This window comes from Pipra filicauda, unplaced genomic scaffold (assembly GCF_003945595.2).
Source record: "Pipra filicauda isolate LSUMZ 115617 unplaced genomic scaffold, ASM394559v2 scaffold5_size6683894_pilon, whole genome shotgun sequence".
Classification (NCBI taxonomy): Eukaryota; Metazoa; Chordata; class Aves; order Passeriformes; family Pipridae; genus Pipra; species Pipra filicauda.
In genome coordinates this window covers 5,965,569-5,986,225 of record NW_024104754.1, presented here as the reverse complement: position 1 = coordinate 5,986,225, position 20,657 = coordinate 5,965,569, and the positions used below count along the sequence as shown (strand labels likewise).

Below are 20,657 nucleotides of genomic sequence, written 5' to 3'. Positions count from 1 at the left end.
ATTTATCACAAGAAAACACTGGAGAAAATCTGAAGAAAAAGTAATTCTAATTTCCAAAGCACATCAAGGCCTAGCATGTGTTAAATTTACAGTGTTATAAGGGCTGCTACCGAAAAACACATTGAGGCTTAAGGTAGCATTTATTCCACTACCAATGAAAGGAAAATTTGGATTGCTTCATAAGACACCTAAAACTGGTAGTTTAAAATAATTTTTAAGCCTTCTGCTAGTAGAAGTCTGTTGGAGTTTAATGAAGCATGCATAAAAAGCTTGCAAAATCAAATAATTATTTTTTTTAGAAGTTATGTGTTTTCCTCTTAGAATACTTAATGTAATTTCAAAATCATTCTGGCATGTGCCAAATTTATAATTTGGAGCTTGGAAGAGGCTACCAAATATTTCAACAGAAACCAACTATCTTCATCAAGCTGATTCTTGGTATATAACAGGATGAAAGGATGAGGAAAGGAAAGGTTCTTCCCAACGAAGTTTAGGGCTAAGTCAGAAGTTCCAGGATATGTAGCTATGGATATAGTAAGAGACAGCTTGGTAGTCATGTTGTTTGAGAAATACTTGTGTAATGAATCCTTCTGTGCGTGGGAGAGCTGTTGTGTCTTGCAAGTCCCAGAGTCCTACCTTGCTGACACCAGTTGCTTGGCTCAGCTGCCTTAGAATTTTTCAGGACTGAAATATTTCTGAAGAGCATTGCAAATGAACTAAGTGCATTTAAAGCATGAATTGTGCATCATTGGTGACAGCAGTAAAATATCCTTCATGAACTGTTAATCCATGCATTTTTATTACATGTATGAGGTATTCATGTATTTCCAAATTACTCTGTCTTCATAACTGAAGTTGTTCAATGGCTTTGTAATGAAATTTTGAATATATGGTGAACTAAAAAAAAAAAAATAAAAATCAATGCAGATACTCTTCACTTAGAAAACACTCATTTTGTTTTTTCGTGCCATTATACCAAAACATTGGAAAACATGTGTGCTCTTTAAACTAATGTAACTCCTCTGTGTTCTGTGAGATTCATGCCACCTAAAATTCTAATGTGTGATGACTAACACTATTACTGACATCAGCATTATATTGTAGAGTGATTGGGATTAGGAAACAGTTGCCTTCAGTCTTACAGTACAAAGGGAGATTCATCTTTACTTGTTTTGCATCAATTAAATGTTGAAAATGAATACCTGCATCATCATTAGAAAAGGTCTCATAAGACAAATCTGTAGGAAGCTGCCTAGCCTAGTGACTTGTCTGCTATATACTTGCAAGTGTGTTTCTTTCCTAGCATTGCAGGTAAACATTTGAAGAAGTTTGATCAAATGGTGCATTCTAAACTTAAACTGCAGCTGTGCATTAATAAAATTCTTCACAATGGGAACTACACAGCTATGGGTAGTATATTTTGTAAATGAAAGGCAAGGTGAGGGAGAGTTCCACCTCCTAATGATGGTGCTCCTCAGTTCACCTTTTTGGCATGGCTGTTTGAGTGAAGGGAGTTGAATGGCAGGAAAAAAACCCCTCAACCAAACATCAAGAAATAAAACCAGAAAGGACCAGACTCGGTTTAGAGCAAAAGTGTCAAGGGACCTAAGTGAAGGAAGCCTATAGGGGCAAAGTTTGTGTTTCACATGCCTGGTGCTAAGATTAGAGGGAATGCTAAAGAGGTTAAGGAGCACAACTAGAACATGAAAGTGGATGGTGGGCATCCATGAGCCATTACAGGAACAGGTGGAGAGAGCAGAGAAGTGCCTATGCTTGGTCAGAGCTGGAGGCAGCTGGAAATGGATGGAAAGATGAATGGTAAAGCAGATGAAAAGGTATAGGTTTTGTTGCTGTAATCTTTGCACTTGTATTTAGGTATCCTTGAGATAAATGAAACACTGAGTACTGGTGTTTAAAAAAAAATTGCATCTCTTAGCTTGGCAGCTTTCATAGGCTTCTGAAGAAAAGGGACTCTAGGAGCACAATGCAGCTAGACTTGTGAGGTTAAGATAATTAATGGAAAAGAATCACAGCCTGGATTTTCAGCCTTAAAATGTTAGGATAGTCTGGTTTGTGATAAGAGGAGGTAAGTCACTGGAGTAAAAGCCAGAAATCCTTCTCTCAAAGGAATTATTCCTATGATTAAATTGTATGTTGTCAGATTTGGGGGGCTCACATCAAGTATAATCAAATATGTATCTGCGTGTCAAGCTATTCTGCCTCTGAATGAAATTAATTAATTCCTCCTACTGCAAAAATAATTTCAATCCATGTCAGACAACTAGATAGTATAAATGAAGTTGTGAAAGTTTAGTAAATTTTAATGTCATTTCTGTAATCATATTTGTGGTGGAGGTGCCAAGATCTGTTTCAATAGATCAGAATCTAGCAGAATACCTGTGACTGAGTAAGCAACTCCAACTCTATTAACACAAAATAGATCTTATTTTGATGAATCCTCTTTGAGAGTTATTGTTGTCATTTTGTGAGATCATTTGGGTAAGGTTTATTTCTTTGTTCTGCAAGAATATCTTACTCTGCTGTTTTGTGTTCATTTAATGATCCTCCCATTAGAACTTTAGTAAAGGTTTTCCAGAGAAGAGTCTGAGGTTAACTATTCTGGATTAAAATTTAAACTAAATACAGCTGATGTGACCTCACAATAATAATCACAGTGAATGAAAAGCCTAATCAAGTATTTAAATACTAGTGCATTTTGAAAACAAGAGTAAAAAACAGGTATTTTGTGGCAAAGCATACTTTAAATTACTCCCTGGATTAACTTCACATTAAATCCAATTCACCATAATACAAATGCCTTGCTTTAATACCTGATCTAGAATCTACGGGAGGAAAATTATTATGTTGCTTTTTACTTACATTTTTTCTTCATTTAGAATACATTAACGTGTATCCACGAGTAGAACATTAGCAGGTTTTTAAGATCTATTCTGATATATGCAGAGTTAGAATCACATTTGTCAGGCAGCAAAATTCAGAGATAATAAAAACTGAAGATTAATTATACAAACTACTTATACTGCTTTGTTCTCCGAACAGTTAAGCCATGGATCGTATCTTTTTGTTTTGGGTGCACATATGCCTGCTTTTTTGTTACTGTTAGCTATTCCTGCATATCTCACTTTAATTGAATGTTACTGAGCCTTGAGCAAGTTTCTTCATAAAAATATGAAGTATTAGTGTAGTTACTGTATTAAATGTCAGTGTCTCTACTCTGTCTTGTTCACATTTCATTCATGTTCCTCAGCTTTTTATTTTAGAGGAGATGTTTTACCTAACTTTCTTGCATGCTCTCAGTTAATCAATCAGGCATTTCATCACAGGTTTTCTAAAAAGGAAGGAAATCCAAATTTTAACAACTTTTGCATTTGCCTTATAGGTTAAAAAGACAGATTTAGATTTCTTCATTACTTGGTCTTATTCCCCAACATCATGGGGAGTGTGCCTTTTTTACTTCAATGTGTATATATTTTTTTAATAGATGAAATTACTTTTAATAACTTCAGCACTACCAAGTTTTTAATAAGCTGGACCAAAGTTTTCAGCTATGTTTTCAATTACCTTTCATTTGAGTGTTTTGCAATTGTTTTTCTTTTCTGTATTTTTTTTAGGTGTATCCTCTCAATGGTAAGAAATGTGGGGTTTTTTTCCTCTTTCTTTGTGTTACTTCACAAAATGGAAATCTCTGGATAATGTTGGTGCTGAAATCTCTCAAACGGTTTTCTGAATTATGTCTGTGAATCTTTAAATAAATTCGAAAATCGTATAGAGTCCACAAGTGCTTACAATTGAACTTTTAGTCATCAATAATCATGAAATATGGCATTAAGAAAACCTCAAAACCCACAGAAATAATGAGCTGGGATATATATAAAATGGCTTAGAAGGCTCACTTCCTAGTATGGTCAAATGGAGTGTTATTGAACACTGCAGAGCAGATAGCCAGCCAGGGTCCTTACGCTGCTGTTCAAGCCATATAAGCACAGAGACAGTCTTCAGCAGTTGCTGTCATTTGCTGAACTAGGAGAGGGTGTTGGCTGCCCAAAAAGGTGATATCCATCTGATTCATTGTCATTTGCACATTATCTTTGCAGAGCGAAATTGCGCTCCGACATGACTATTCTCAATCTGTTACGGCAATAAAATCTTAGAGACCTTTTATGCCAATGATCACAATCAAAGAGGCTGTAAACACTCTCATTAACTCTGAGCTCTTATTTTTGAGGTTTGCTTGATTAAGGCATACATGCAAAACCACATTCTCCTGAACTAAACTGTTAATTAGCATTGCACTTAGTCTCCCTTTCTCCATTATCCATTCAAGAATATCCTGCATTGCATATTCAAGACATCATGTTGATATCTGCAGGTGAAAGCAATATATTGGTAGGAGACTACTGAACAAGACACTTTCTCATTTGCATTAATTTTAGGAAATTTAACTGCTGTATACTTTGCTATAGAATTTCTCTGTGGTCTTTATTCAGGTAAACACTCCCTTGTGATCACTGCTGGGACTGTTCACTACAGTAATAAAGCTGGCTTGTTTTCTGTGGGCGAACTGCCGGCTTCCTTCTCTGAGGAATGTTACTTCAGATTAAAGTGAATAACTTGATTTCAAAACTGAGAATTCCAATTAAAAATATGCTGCAGTAAAGGATATGAAAAGCAAGGGAAAACAAAACAATGTATTATTTGAGAATATGACAAGCAAATCATAGTATGTAGTTACACTTGCTAACAAACTGGTTTACTGCCTGTTTTTTTTATACACACAGAGTTCTTCCTCAGTAAGTGTGTCAACAAACATTATCTTGTAACATTGAATCAAGAACTTACTAGTTTTCTATTTTGAAATGAAAATGTAGCCAGGTTCTTGAAAGGAATGTCAAGGCTTTGCAGAGAAACTGAAGACTAGTGATTCATTCAGTAGACATATAAAAACGAAGCAAAATTTGGCAGTTATGTTCGTCATGACCATAAGAGAGCTGAACTTTTCAGGCTGGATTTCACATCCCTGCAGAAGTACATTTAGGGATGTTGTACTGTCATCACTTTGAAGAAGTCAGATTTTAATTTCTGAGTCCTAGAAAGGGACAGACATCAAGGACAGAATTTTATGCTATTGAAGCTGGGTTTGAAGTTTTCTTATAAACAAATGCTTTCAAGAAGCCCAGTAATTTCCCAGCTAAAATCACTTTCTTGTATTGTGCGTATAACAAATAGAACATTTTGAAGCATTTTCACAAGTAATTAAATATAACCCAATGAATTTAGTTATGTGATTAATTTTGAGATCAGTGTGGGCCTTTTTTAGAAAGTAATGGGGCAGCGTATCACTTAGCAACTAAGACAGATGTCCGTTGTGTTGGACAGAAATTCTGAGAACTATTTTAAGTTGTTGGTTTTGTTTTTTTTTTTTTTTCCCAAAAGTATATGAGAGGTGCTTTATAAGGCACAATCCATGTACTTTGCCTTAGGATAGGATGCTGGATCTGATGCTCTAGTTAGCAGCACTACTTGTACAATGATGTTGGTCCTTAGTACTGAGTGATAACTAATTAAAAAACATTCTTTCTACAAGAAAGTTTGCAGCCTTGTAGGAGAAACTCTTATGTTTAGGGTGAGTTATGGCAAAGAAAACTGCAGCAACTAAGAAATGGCCTCTAATCCAGTTTATCTTCCCAGGCCTAAAAATCCTGAACCCTCTATTATTGACATGCCAGGCACTTTGCAGGCTGAGGAAAATGGCAGCTACATACCAGCATTGGCTACAAATGATTTTTTATTTGGTTTACTACAATTCCTGTCACAAGTGTTTCCAGAACACCAATATGCATATACACCATATCTGCTTGATAATGGAATTAACATAATATTGTTCAAGAATTACTTTTTTGGAAATATTCTTCCCGATGAGCTTTGGGGACTTTTTTTCTCTTTACTTCTACTAATCCTGAAGTATTCAAAGATGGAGCTATTGAAGGACAGAGAATTTCAGTTTCTTATCTCACCTTAACTCAAATTTAATTTCGCGTGTAGACAAATCCTAAATCAAGAATAGCCATGTTACATGTCATCCTATTTATGACTGTTCTTAAAGAATATAAGGAAAAAGTTCACCTGCTTTATTCTTTCTTCTTTAAAACATTTCTACAGTTCTCAAGTGTGTTTAAGCTACTCTAATGTTCTACTTCTTATTACCAAGACCTACTTTGAAGTACTTTATTTGGCAATTCTTCAGCGGAACATTTATTTTTAACAATTCCAAATGTCAGAAGTTAGTTTCACACATAGAGTGCTGAATTCTAGCATCTCCTAATTTTTTTTTTTACATTTTAATTGCAGTATTGCAGTTTTAAATAAAAACCCTATTCATAGTTTTACAATGTCATATACATTACATGTACTCTATCCTTTCTTCAGAACCACTCAGATGGTAATGATTTTACAGCAAAATTGTGCTGTAATTACTACAGCTGTTGTGCTAAAGCATTTATGTCTTGCTCTGTCTTTTGAATCAAAACTTCTTTTAGTGAAAATAGATTTGTCGAAGATGTTAATTATTCAGTAAAAGTACATCTGAATTAAGGTGATGGTATTTTTTCTACAACATTTTAGGCAGACTAACATAACAAATTATTTTAATATTTTATGCAATAGTCTATAGTAGTTCATAATGCAAATATTTGGGTTTTTTACATTTCACGGTTTTATCCCAAAAATACAAACCTGTACTTTGTTCCTCAGAACCCAGGATACACATTAGAAACAAAATTTAAGATAAATTTGCTCTGTCATCCCATCTAGAAGGTGTGATTATGTATTAAAAGTAAAATTTTAATGCTCTAGTACTTCAAGAATTTAAGTTTAATTATAAGTAGAAAAAGTAGGACTTCTGAATCAAATGATGAGTTACAGCTTGGATCCAAGTACAGTTATCTTGGTTGTTATGTTGACCTGTTAGTTCAGCTGAACCAACTACCCTGATTCATCGGATGGCCCCTAATCTAATTGCATGTAGAGAGTCCAGCTGAACTAATGTAAAGTATCTTGAAGGTAGATGAGATTGTTTTGACTGTACAGGTTGAAGACATATTGTTACCCATGCACATGTACTATCAGATAGGAGGCTAGGCAATAACTTCTTGAAAAAAGAAAAAAATCATTTGTAAATAAGCACAGAGGATCCAGATTACTTACCAGGATACAGATTCTACAGCTTGATGCATCAAAAAAATCTGTAACTATTAATTAAACTAATTTAACAGTTACCAGAAATGTTAAGGCTTGGCCACATTTATATATGTTGAACTGTGGTACGCAGCAAAGAAATTCTGTCTTGGATCTAATTTTATCTTGGGAAAACAAAAATGTTAATTATATACAGATTATATAGTATTTACTGTAGTTTGATTCCACAGAGAAATCATGGAGCAAACTGGTGTTATTTTAATATTCCTGTTTTTTTTGCTCATGTGTGACTTTTTCAAATAGAGGAAAGGACACTCGTGTTGTCATAGTTGATTCTTTGATCACTGGGCAATGATATTATTTTTAATGTTGAACACTTACCAATCTTCTGTCCTTATCAACTGCAGAAATTGAACCAAAGAGGCTTTCAAGAGCAATGACAGCAACATGTTTTCTTAGTATTAGAGAAAATATTTTCAGTACAAAGTTATCAGTTCTGGTTAATGCAGTTTTAAATCAAAGAACATCCGTTGACTTTTTTATGATAGCTTGTTCTTAAAGTTTCTAAAAGGACTTTGTACCTCTTCACATGCTGTTTTCAAAGGATGAGTATCAACATTTGTCAACCCACATTTTCTAGTCCCAAGGAGTGAAGGGACTATTCTGCCTTGTAGGAGCTTCTTTGATCACAGTGCTCAAAGCTGCTGTTTGCAGGAAAAATAAAGCTTTTTAAGGAACTATGGGAAATAAGGGCTTATGTGCCTTTTCTGTGTGCTTATCACATTAGCTCCAACAAGTTAAACATACTTAAGGTCTGCCATCTTCTTCAAGCATGATTTTTGCTGCATGATTTACGGGTTTGCATTTTATTTCCCAGCTTGTTGTTGATAATGGATTCAGCTAGTTTATGATGAAGACTTAGACATCTTGAAGTATTTGGCAAATTCAAGATGAAATAGCTTTAGCTAGAACTCTAAATAATGTATATAGAAGTCATGGGAACCTATCAGATTAAATGCCAATTAAATATTCAGCGAAAGCCATTAGAATAATAATAATTTGCAATTTACTAATCAGCCCTATAGATTTTTATTATTTGTCTCTACTTTAATGGATTGATTGTGAAATGGGAATGTCAGATAATGGACATGGACATTGAGGCAATAGAAACAGTCATAGAATTTAAGATAAGAAAAGACTAGTTGATTACTCGTTAGATCTAACAGAAAACAGATAAAACATCTGAATGTATGTACATAGTAAGTAATTTGAAGTTTGAAGATTTTCATTAAGCTTTGACCTGGAAAGAAGTTGAACGGGGACCCAAATTAGTATTGATGGTGGTTCTTTAGTAAAAGTGAGGGAGAAGTTTGAAAGATACTCAAAGCTTGCCTGAGATGGGTTTCATTCTGCAGCTTGGGTGTGAAGAAAGGGAGGTGAGAGAAATTCACATGTGAGAATTCATGATGATGACATATATTAAATCTAATAGTGAAAGTTACTTTCAGGGAAGGATGAGTAACTTGGGGAGGGAAGAGGAACAGCAGGGAAGGGCGGCAGCAGCAGAATCCCAGGTGAGCCTCCTTCTCTGGAATGTCTCTCTTGAGCAGCAGGAGGAGATGATGGAGGATGGTGAAACCTTACAGGCCTGCAAATAGAAGACCTTTAGTATTAATGAGGTCAAGGCTTCTCAGGCATTTGCAATTTATTTGATTAGGTTTGTTGAGAATTATGCAAAAATTCAAAAATGCTCTGGAGAGCTTGGATGGATTTATGGTTTCACATGGAAACTGTGTGAAACTCCATGGCATTTTGTGATTCCAGCTAGATGCTAAAGAAAACTTATGAATTTTTACTAAATGTTTTATACACACTTGAACCTGTTACTAAATGAGACGCAAAGGATAATATTTATACAGGATTAGATTGGTAAATAATAAATTTATAGGATGAGTAAGGTAAAATGCCTATTAGAGAATGCCTCCCTGAAGGAAAACCACTCCATCTTGCATAAAAATTATCAATATTTCAACAACCAAGGCAATTCTATCACCATGAAAATGCAGAGTTTTATCATTAAGAAAATGTAATTTCCAGTGTTGTTATATAGCTGCACAACGTGTATTTTAATTCTTCAATATGAGATTGAAGTTTTGGTATATCAAAATGTTGGCTGAATTACCAGCACATTCAATATTTATTTTCTAATGACTGAATCATAATTGCAGATCAGCCTGTACCACTCATAGGCTTAAAATAATCATGAAATACATGTGATTCATGAAGCCCTCAGCAGCCATAAGGCTTCCTGTGCGTATGCTCAGACACAGCAACGACTGAGAAGTAATTTTATAAAACAGATTTCTAGCACTGAAAATGTGATATATCTTGCACTTCTCAGTATCAGAATTTATTGAGAGCACCTCTAATTAGAAGAAATATTAGGTAACTGCATTTTTTATGATTTCAGAGAAGTAAAACACACATCAAGATCTGAGTCAAGAGCTGTCAGTTCTAACCCTTACTCCCCACTGATATGCTGGCCTTGTCTTGCCTGGCAAAATGTTCCTAAATGAGATAATTTTTCCCTACCATAAGGTAAAAAACCTTGGAGTAAAGGTTAGCCATTTTGAAACCATGACAGTTGGCCACTTGGTAACTGCAGGTAGGAGCAGGGAAACAGGAGCGGCAACCCAATGAGAACAGTCCTGAATCTTTACTACTATATTATGTATGTTTTTCAGGTATCTCTCATCCATTTGTGTGATCAAGTCTAGTGTTTTATAGCCATGTATTACAAATATTACAACTGTATTTGGAATTTTTCATAGTCAGTATTTTCTTCCATCTTGCAGAAAACACAAGAATAATAAAAGATTTTTTGTAATCTGTATATTTAATTTTTTACTTGAAAAAGTGAGAGCATGGACTTTGTGCATGGTTGATTTTTCCTACTACATTTTTTTATTCCTTATTTACATTGTTTTAAAGTATTTGTTGGAGGGAATGGTGTGTTTAGGTAAAGATTTATTTTATATATGCATGTTCTTAATAGAAAAGTGTAAAATACAAATGATACCAATTCACATTAAAAAAAAATGGATTTTGGGCAATTCATGTAGGGAATTTTAGAATTCAAGTGAATAGTGGTATGTTTAATTTGCTGGGACTTTTTCCAAGATTAGGATTTGCTGTTCCCATTTTGAATTTCTCCATATTCAAATCACAGAATATTCTAAGTTATAAGGGACCCACAGACATCACTGAGTTCAACTCTTAAGTGAATGGCCCGTAGAGGGATGGAACCCACAACCTTGGTTATCAGCACCAGGTTCTAACCAACTGAGCTAATACTTTCCTAAATCTCAAGTATGTAGGTATGCAAAACAATTGGTGGAATTGTCCTTTTTTTTGAGTGTTCGTGTTTAAATGAGGACGTAACGTCTGCCTTTGAAAGCTGAGGAACTGCTGGATGAGCAATGCTTTCTACAGGTGAAAATTATTCAACAGATTATTAAAAGAATCACTACTGGTAGCAAAACTGGTTTCTGGTTTTAATTCTAAATACTTTTAGAGGAAAATTCTCCTCTTCCCCAAAGTTTTGAAAAACTAGTGGCGTTTAAATTAATTAATCATGTTGTCAGAATATGGTTACTCTCCTCTTTAATTTTAATTTCACATTACATATCATCCCATTTTTACCTTGTAATCTTCATTTAGAGGGCCAAATAACTTTTATAATAACGTTTACAATTATCCACTTTATTTTATTATTCAATATTAAATAGTCCAAACAGAACATGAAACACTTGTTTACAGAAAGTAATTTTTTTTTTCTACTCTTAAACATTTTAACACATTGTCACGATTGTCACAACTAGGCTTTTCTCAACTAGTTCATGGGAACATAATGATTAATGATTTACAACTTGGAGTTGATTTAACCAACACAGATAATTTTTTTAACTGGCATCGTGATTGGTGAATAGTAATATTAATAACTATTTCTCTCTAATTAGCATTAGCATGTGTTTATTACTTTCAAAGAGTTACCTGTGTGTTCATTGCCCATCTTCGACAGTGACTTTCACTAATTTCAAAATATAGTAGGAAGCAGGGTTAGTTTACAATTTACTTTTTACGGTTTATTTCACTTCCCCTTTAATAGGACAAAAGCCAGCTTTGTTTTTGTACAAAGTTTCCAAAACAGTCTTAAGTGAAGTCCAGATGTGCAAGTTAGAAAGCTGTATCTTTGCAGTGCTTGGTGGTGGGGAGACTGACGTGGCAAATAAAGACAGTTTGGGGAAAACAGATAAATGGTCTTTTTCTCAGGTTCAAAAATTAACTTCAGGCTGAATTTTCCTCTGCTTGTTCTTGAAGGCTCATAAGCTGAACCTTTGACTCTCATTTATAGCAGTGATCACTAGTAATTTATTTTGCCTTGGAAACAGAGGCGGTAACCTTTAAATTTAATCTGAAATTGAAATTGTCCAACTAGTCTGCCTCTCTACTTTAAGATCTCTCTTCTTAAGTAATCCTCTACCCTGCACCTTTCTTTGTTGTCATTTTAACCTGTGTTTAAGGCAATTATTTAGTATTTCCAAACATTTGTCTCATTGAACTTTGCTTGATTCCATAGAAAAAAACAGTTTTTCATGAAGACATTGCAAAAAGTGATTTTTGATCTCTGATTCCTTAACTATGTTTTTTTTTTTTTTTTTTTTTTGATAGTTACAGAAACTGTCATAGGAAGTTTTCTCAAATAACATAAAATCACCAAATCTATCCTCGGTAAATTTAGCACAATCCCAGAAGGTTACATTAGATTTAGAAAAACTTTAATTCAAGCTTGGGAGAATTGTAATGAGGAAATTGGGAACAACTGAGTTGTGATTTTGATATTGTTAATCAAGAACATACTACTTCATCTCCCAGCAAAAACCTTGTTGCTGGGTGGGCCTCAAAGCCTATTGCCCACAGTTGGACATTGGTATCAGCTGCACAGAGGTGAGGACCAGGGAAACACAGGTCCTGGTAACCTCACAGATGGCACTGTTAAAGAGAGGCAGGAGCCTGGAAAAGCATGGACACCACAGCACTGTAAGTGGTGTTTACCCAAGATGACAGAAGATGGTTCTCCACCCACTGCTTTTATTAATTGCAGATGTCTCTTTCTCCCTTGAAAATTGGGGCTGCTAGTTGTAAGATGCAATTTTCAGGTATCCCGAGAGAAATAATGTTCCTTTTTACTATGCAAATTTCTTTTTTCAATGTTATATCACATTAATTCTGCATACAATTTTCTTTGTACCTTAAAGCAGTTCAAATAGTCCATTTTTCTTTTTCATAAAATAACCCCTCCAGTTTTTTCTTGTTGCTATTATTTCTTAGTTATTTTTTCTTTTTGTCTATTATTTCTTAGTAGCACAGTTCACAGGCAGGGTAATACAATTAGTTCCAATTTTAAGTAGCATTTCTAATAGTACCTTTAATGTTTATTTTCAATTTATCGCACTTAAAGAAAACAAACAGATAAACAAAGTGCTACCCAATACAACTGGAGCAATAATTCTTTTTTGTTACTTTTCCTTGTCCTTTTTACAAGTTTCTCTGTCCTGTGGAATACTGGGGTATGAGTATTTTAACACTTGTTGCTTTGTCTTATAAATTGACACATTTATTCTTTGCTAAAGTATTTGTTTCATTACTGAAATGTCAGCTCCTAAACTCTGTGGCTATTTCACTTTAATGTGTAATATCTTGGGTATATTCAGACCATTCATATACCGTTATAATCTGCTTAATTTTGCTGTGTTGGAAGTCCATTTTTGTAACTTCTGAAGTAGCCCTCATTATTATCAATTGACAAGTGTCTGATCAGCAACACTCTGGAGGGATTTTATTGCTGTGTCCAGCTTCTCAGTGGGAAATTGTACTGTAGATAGAGACAGTTTTTTCTTGGAAGTACACAGAAAAGTTTGGTGGCACAAGTTGCTGTAAAGGACATTCCAGTCAGATATTGGGAAAATATCTGATGTGGCTGGTTCACCACTGAAACTGGTTGTCCAAAGCATTTTCGAAATCTCTATGCCTTCAGAGCTTGAGCAGAAATACCTCTCAATAATTTTATGTAACTTTGAAGTTATAGCTGTCTTTGAGGTCTTGATCTTGTTTTGATCAAGACCTTTTATCAGCTGGGGGTCCCTTCTAACCAAAATTATCCCTTGGTTCTATGGTAGATCTGTAGCAGGTCAGCTAAGAACTCTTGAGGACATCTCTACAAAGTGTGGATGCATGAGGTCATAAGCTCACTGGTGACACAGATTGTGTCCTTTTGTGATTCTGTAGTATCTTCAGAATCACTTTAACTTTACTTGAGCAGCTTTTCCAGGTCACTTAGACTGTGACTGTGCTCTGCACTTCTCCTAGAATTTGAGTGATACCTACAGGGCACATTACATCTGCTAGCTGTCACCTATGCAGTGAGCTACTGCAACGTCAGAGCAGCTTAAAGGCTCCCCCAGGGACTCCTTTCCTCCTGCAAGTACAAAAGTAATTTCAAATACTTGCCATCTGGTCACTGCTCTGAGAAAATGTGGAACCACTGGAAATCATAGAATTTGAAGCTGTTTTGAACTAATATTGTTCTGCCAGAGCCTGGCCCCCTGCTGTGAAGTGTTACAATTTTTTTTGTATATTTGAAAACACATTTTCAAATATGCTTGTGCTTCCACTTTGGAAAGATTGATTCAGAGATGTGCTCAGTCAAACACGGAGGGAACAGTGCAAGTGACAGAAACACCCTATGGCTATTTGCAAGCAGTGGCAATGATGCTGCCAGACTCACGTGAGCATTTTGGCGTTGGTGCTCAGGAGGGGCTGCATGTGTGTTTGTGTGCGTGACTGACGAGCAGACATCCCAGAACAGTAACAGTGTGTGTGTTGGGTACTGAGAGGTGAGTGTCTATGAATAAGCTTCTTCAGTCTATAGGTACCTCTGAAGTGGAAGAAGTTATGTACTGGAACTGTCTCCCATACATGTGGTTATTTGTGTGTAGGAGATGCGTTCCCAGAGTATTTCATGCACCCACTTCCTTTCTCTGATAAAATGTTTTAACACTACATTTTCCATTCTGTGCACTGTGTAAAATACCGTAAAATAAGGTTGCTAAGAGCCTTGTTTGTTTCATTTTCTATGCTAATTTGAATTAAGGCTTTAGAGAACTGAAGAGGCTCGTCTTGAAACTCCATTTGCTAAAATTATCCTTACAGGCTTGAACATAATTGTACTTAGCCAACGAAATATGAAGAAAAACATGAAAGTGGTTTTATGACAGACCAATACTTTCCAAATTTATATTTGTTTTGAATATCACTGCATTTTTGTAAATTATACATTTTAATTAGGTCCAATCAAATATTGGACTCAATAAAAATAATATATGGTGTTTATATATACATATATATAAACAGGTAGCATATTGCAAATTTTCTTTATGCTCATTCATAAATCATGACTGTGATCTTTTCTGAAAGTAGTCAGCTTAATGCTGACTCAATTTCAATAAACTTTTTAACTAAATGCTTGTTTCACAATTTTTTTCATGCACATAAAAAAGGTTATTTAATGAAAGTTATGTTAAAATAATGATGAATTCTTAATTACAGAAATCTTTATCGCATATGATACAAAACTGTAGATTGTTTCTACTGAGAGATGCAGAACAGAAAGAAGGAAAATACCCATTAAGTCACAGCTCTGTACAGTTACCGATAAGGTTTTCATTTCACTCCAGTGCTTTGACCACTCTGTATAGTTAAATTGAGAAATGTCAAAAGTGTCTTCTTGTCAACAGAGAATTTAGGAAAGATCTGATATTCAAGGAGTTTATCTGTACAAGTCTATTGCTACGGAGTCATGAGTTGATACATTACGAAATCCCGTTTGGGCGTATCCATGTTTGTACTGTAAAACAAAGTTCTCAAAACTAAAAGTAACAGCACACTCGGGAAAATCTGAATTTTTCGGGTGACATAGGCACTGCCTAATGATGAGTGTTTTGTAAACACAGAAACAACAGACTTCCACATTATCTCACACTAATAGGAATACAAATTCTGCAGCAAAAACGTACTGGACGCCTAAAAAAAGTTAAAGATATCTAAATGAAGCAAAATAAGTATACAGTGAATATGAAAAAAATATAATTAACCACCTAAGCACAGAAAAATTATAGTAAGACAATATGCAAACTTTTATTTTTTATTTAAAATAAAATAAGAGACTCAGGCATAGTAGTAATGTCAGAAATGAATAGGAAAGTCCTCTGATGGTGGTTAATGAGTCCCCTCTGACTTTCTGGAATGTATATGCCTTTTCTTAATAGATCTTACAAATTTAGCAAGTTATAAAAACATACAACCAGTCATTGTTGTGTCCATTCTAAAACTAGAAAAACTAAACTAGCCTTAAGACAAGAGAGGGAGTGATGGTCTCTTGCCTCTGCATTGGCCGTTGTGATGGTTCCAATATTTCAAATAGAAAATGAAGTCAATCAAGTTTGATAAAAGTATCACAGTGATTTTTTTTTTTTCCCCCCACAGATTAAGATGCTTGGTAAAGCAGCTGGAGAAGGGTGACATTAATGTGGTGGATTTAAAAAAGAATATTGAATATGCAGCATCTGTTCTGGAAGCCGTTTATATTGATGAAACCAGGTAAGTGAAAGGGAAAAACCAAAAAGGAAAAGATGTTGTGAACTGCATTTTAGAAATTTGGTTTTTGCATACAATTGTAACTGACATGAGCTGAAGGTCTGTGCACATCAGAAGAAACTTATGTGGCTCTTAGATCTTTTAGTCACAAGGTTAAAGCAAGTAAGTTTCAAAGGTCAGATGTAATTGTTGCCTGGGGAGAAACGCTCAAAGAAATGTGTCAGAATACTAGAATCTGGTCAGTAAATACATACATTCTTGAAAAGCTGTGATTTATCTTATATTGTTTCATGCTTTGTTTATGATAATTTTTACTGCCAGTATGAATGGTAATCATCTATACCGTGGGTTGACCTCAATTAAATTAGAAATCCTAAGTATTTGACTTCTTTAAAGAATTTTAAGATATGTACTATATTGAAGTTAAATAGCTAACTTACAGCATTTCTTTCTGCATGCTGATCTCTTTAAGTTTTTTTTCTAAGCAGAAAGGTCTTGTAAAGATGTCTGCCAAAACTGCAATACTGTTGGAGTGTGCAGTGTATGTCTCAGTTCTATACTGCATTTAAGACTTATTTCATGGACCTAACACTGTCTCTCTGTGTTGTGTTCCCAGCCCCCCTCCCCTTGCAAATCTACATAGTTGATATCATGCTTGAAGTACTGTTTCAACGTTTTTCTGATTCTTGTGATTTACACACTAAAACTTGCTAGTCCAGAGTTTGGAGCATTTGCTATTGGGGCGCTAGAAAGCCTACCCATTTGAAAACAGAAGAATGAAAACAATAGCAAATGAAGCTGGTGCTAGTGATCCATTTTCAGAGGTTATACGACAGACTAGGTTGGCAGGATCACTGATACTGGTGTGCTGCTCCTGGAGTGCATGCATATCCAATTCTGTAAAAAGCTGACTAAACAGGGTAAGGTAACATGGAAAACTTTTCTGATCATCCTCCCAGCTGCATGTTCTAGGGGACACTTTTAACTTGATCCCAAGTTAAGTACACAACTTGAAAAGCAATAGGTACCTCAGTGACTTCCAAAGGCCTCACATGTGTTATGAAGATGAACTGAATGAATTTAAGGTAAATATTTTAAAATATTGGTACTTAATATGCTACTATCTATATACTCATGTCAGTTTTTCTGGTTAAGTTAATCCAGCTTTTTTTATATAAAATCAAGGGATAATTTGTGAATTTACGTTAGTTTGCAGTCATATTTGTAGTTCAATTGGTACAGGTCCTTAGGGTGCCAGATTTTTTATCTATCTGTCTATCTGTCTATCTGTCTATCTATCTAAATATATTATGTATATTGAAATTATCAACAAACTTCTATTTTGGCTCATATTACCATAATAGAGGCCATAAAGGAACAAAAGCAGCGTATCATTGAGCAAAGTGCCAGTGGAGGCTGAATTAGCTTGTGTGGTTGCATTTGTCCTTGTTCCCACCAAAGAATACAGGTTCTTTGTCCTGCACAGAACTACCTCTGTGGGAGTCTGGAACTGAGTTAACTGGTATCACTAGTAGATTAGAAATAATAGTTTAGATCAGAAGCAAAACAGCCCATTCCTACTGAGCCTGAACATGTAATTTTATACATCACAAAGTTCAAATGACTTCAGTGAGTTTCTTACATATGATTTGCTGTTCAGTCGGTGTCTGCAACTCACATGAAAATACCCATGCTTTCTATTTTAATCCCATTCTTGAGCCCTGGATTTTGTCCTGATGAATTTACTGACCCATTGCTTAGGTATCCAAGCAGAGGAAGACCACAGCTTCAACCAGCAGTCTAAAATTTAATCCTGTCTGTGGTGGTCTCTTCTTTCTCACCTTTCTAGGAGACAGACTTCAATATCAGCTGAGGGAAAGCACTCTTAAATATCTCTACAGACAGAATAGGAATAGCAACAAACAGAGAGTTCATTCTAAGCATCCTAACTCAGCTTTCTGTTATGATGCATATCCTGTTACACAGGATAATGAAATGCTCCCGCCAATGGTCGCTCACCTATTGCAAAAGGACCTTCTGCAATTCTTCACAGCAACAGAGATAAAAAAGCAAAAAGACAAGTCAAAACTAAGGTCAATAAAGAGACCTAAGTATCACATATCTCACTGAGGATGTTCAATAATGTAGCCAAGGATCAAGGAAGAGCCCAGTCTGTTCCACAGCTCTGGGAAACCATTTGTGCTACTTAAAAATTAAATCTCAGGCACTGTTCTGGAAAAAACACTTCTCTTTATAAGCCTGAGTCTTTTCCAGTGATCAGTTCCAATTTCTTACAGTAGAAGACACCCATTTTTCCCCCTGTATACTGTTACTTTGAAGTTTCTTGAAATCCTGTATCATACTATAAAGTTGTGTATGCACATAGAAGTACATGCAAACGTGTAAGCTGATGGCATATTGAATCTTTATTTATAGTGCAACAATCAGCTGGAAGTAGCTGTAGAATTCACACCCTTTAGCAGAGGATGAAACATTTTTTTCAGGTCCTCTGACTCCCTTTGTCTGCTGCCATGTTTTTCTATGCTATAGTCATTTATCTGAGCATTTTTTATGACTATGTACATATACTTGTTTCCGTACTTGAGCTTTCTAAAACTGTATACAGCTGGGTTGGGGAAAAGGCAGAGAAACAACACAACGGATTCTATTTATGAAGTCCAAAGAAGAAGAGAATAGTGTTCTTAGAAACAGGGATAGGCAGCAGGGATAACCTTCCAAAATGAGGAAAAATTGGTTTGGGCCAATGGCTGTCAGTATCCCATATAAAAGGTTCTGAGTTGACGGAAAGCTGGAAAGCACAGACATCAGGTACCTGATAAGTGCTGCTTTCCCATGAGCTTCATTATCTGTGGCCCCATGTCACTTAATAAGCTTGTTTAACAGGTCCTTTTCGGGACTGCTGCATCTGTCAGTGCTGAATAATTGTAAGCTGCACTAAACGCTCCCATGAAAGAGATCTAACACTTTGGTAGCTGAAGCAGAGGTTTATTGTCAGCTGAAAAATGACCGGTGAAACTCTCACAGTTCCAGCCCCTCAGCGGATCTGTTCTGTGGAAGAAGTTCAAACTTACTTAATAGGTGTTATAAATAATTCTGACAAATCTTGAAGAATTTTCTCCGTTAGTACCTTCCACCTGGCTCAAGGCAATGGAAGAAGGATATTTAGATTCAGACAGGAAATAAATACAGCCTGATAATTCAGTCATGACAGCTGTTCCGTTCCTTGTAAACACAGCTCTTCATTCGTGCTAAGTAAGAAGAAAATAAATCTAATAAAATGTAGATGGAAATTACAAGATTTTAAAAATGTATGTATTCCAAAGATAAATTAAAAAAAATAAATTCTTGTGGAGAATACTTTTAGGTTGTTCTGAGTAAAATCAGAATATTTTATTCCAATTATGTCTTATTTTTTAATGCTTTAATGTTTTAGAAAATACACTTAATTTCAGGAGGATTTTTATCTGAGCAGTTTAAGTTCCATATGGGGCTTTTAGTTTGTTTCAGGCTGTATAATGCCCTTCTAGAAAACCTTTAACCCCTTGGGAACTTTTGACTTAGATGAGACTGTGTTTCAGTAATGTATGAAGTAGCTGTGTTGTATATAGCTGGCAAATGCTTTGAGCATTTGTCAACAAGACAAAATAAAAAACATAGGTTCATGAAGTGAAAGGAAATGTCATTAAGGGTAAGTGGCATTATAACAATATATGTTTGCATGAGAGCTCTGGAAACAGTGCAGGTATTTCAATGATATCATGGCAAACACAGTTCTTCTTGATAAAAAGTTTTTATATAGAAAAAAAAGTACACACTGTGATACATATAATGTTAGCTAAAAAGGAGGTCATTAAATCCAAACTTTGCTGTTGTAATGAACACCTTGGACTACACTGAATTCCCAGTGTACTACTCCAGTAATGCTCCAAATATTTCTGCAGTTTTGGGACTTAAATAGGGACAAACATCCTCAAACATCCAAAAAGGAAATAGTTTAAATTACAAGACAAAGACCTTTGTCATTTCATGCCACCAAATGTCTGTGTGAGCCTTGAAGTGCACCACAGAAATATTCGTGACAAGGAAGATAGTGAGATAATAGAACTAAACAACTTGTAAAAATGTGGACTGACTATTTAGGCTATAAATCATGCACATGTGTATCTTTGTTGTGTGGAGTCCAAGGAAGAAGATTCTAAGGAGCAAATACTTGACTGTATACTGGTGCTCAGAGAGCTCTGTGTTGTGGAGGTGTGAATGGAGCTTAGCAAGAGGCCAACAACTAAATGAAATTCTGCTGTTTCCAGGAGCTGCTGAGGTGAGGAACAGTCAGTATAGCCTGCTATTGGCCAGCTCTCAGTTTTGGTTATGTTTGCAAGCTGGAGAAGGCAGTTCCCCGGTATTTTCAAATTTTTCAATACTGCAACAGAGCCTCAGTCCATGGCAGCTACTCCATATTAGGCTAGGAATTGATATCTCAAAAAATAATAAGCTGGGATACTTATTTGATAACCCTGTGCTTTCTTCCACTCTCTTCTAGGCATCAATATATGTTTAGCAGCTTGTTCTTATTTTAAATGAGAGCAAAAGTCAGTAAAGGCTCCTCCTTTCATGTTTCTTTTAATTTTCATAAGCTGTATTTTATTATCAGTGTTGTAAGGCTCTAAGCTAGTGCTACATAAGTTGCTGCTGAGCATCTCACAGCA

General features: G+C 35.4%; 1 protein-coding gene across 2 annotated transcripts in view; it reads left to right on the top strand.

Moving 5' to 3' along the window:
* PDE1A (phosphodiesterase 1A) overlaps positions 1-20,657 on the top strand; it is a 76,260-nt gene that overhangs the window by 3,927 nt on the left and 51,676 nt on the right. For both annotated transcript variants that reach the window (XM_027731522.2, XM_039388020.1), the window contains exon 2: positions 15,820-15,933. In XM_027731522.2, the coding sequence (XP_027587323.1) occupies positions 15,820-15,933 (114 nt within the window). The remainder of the gene's footprint in view (positions 1-15,819; positions 15,934-20,657) is intronic.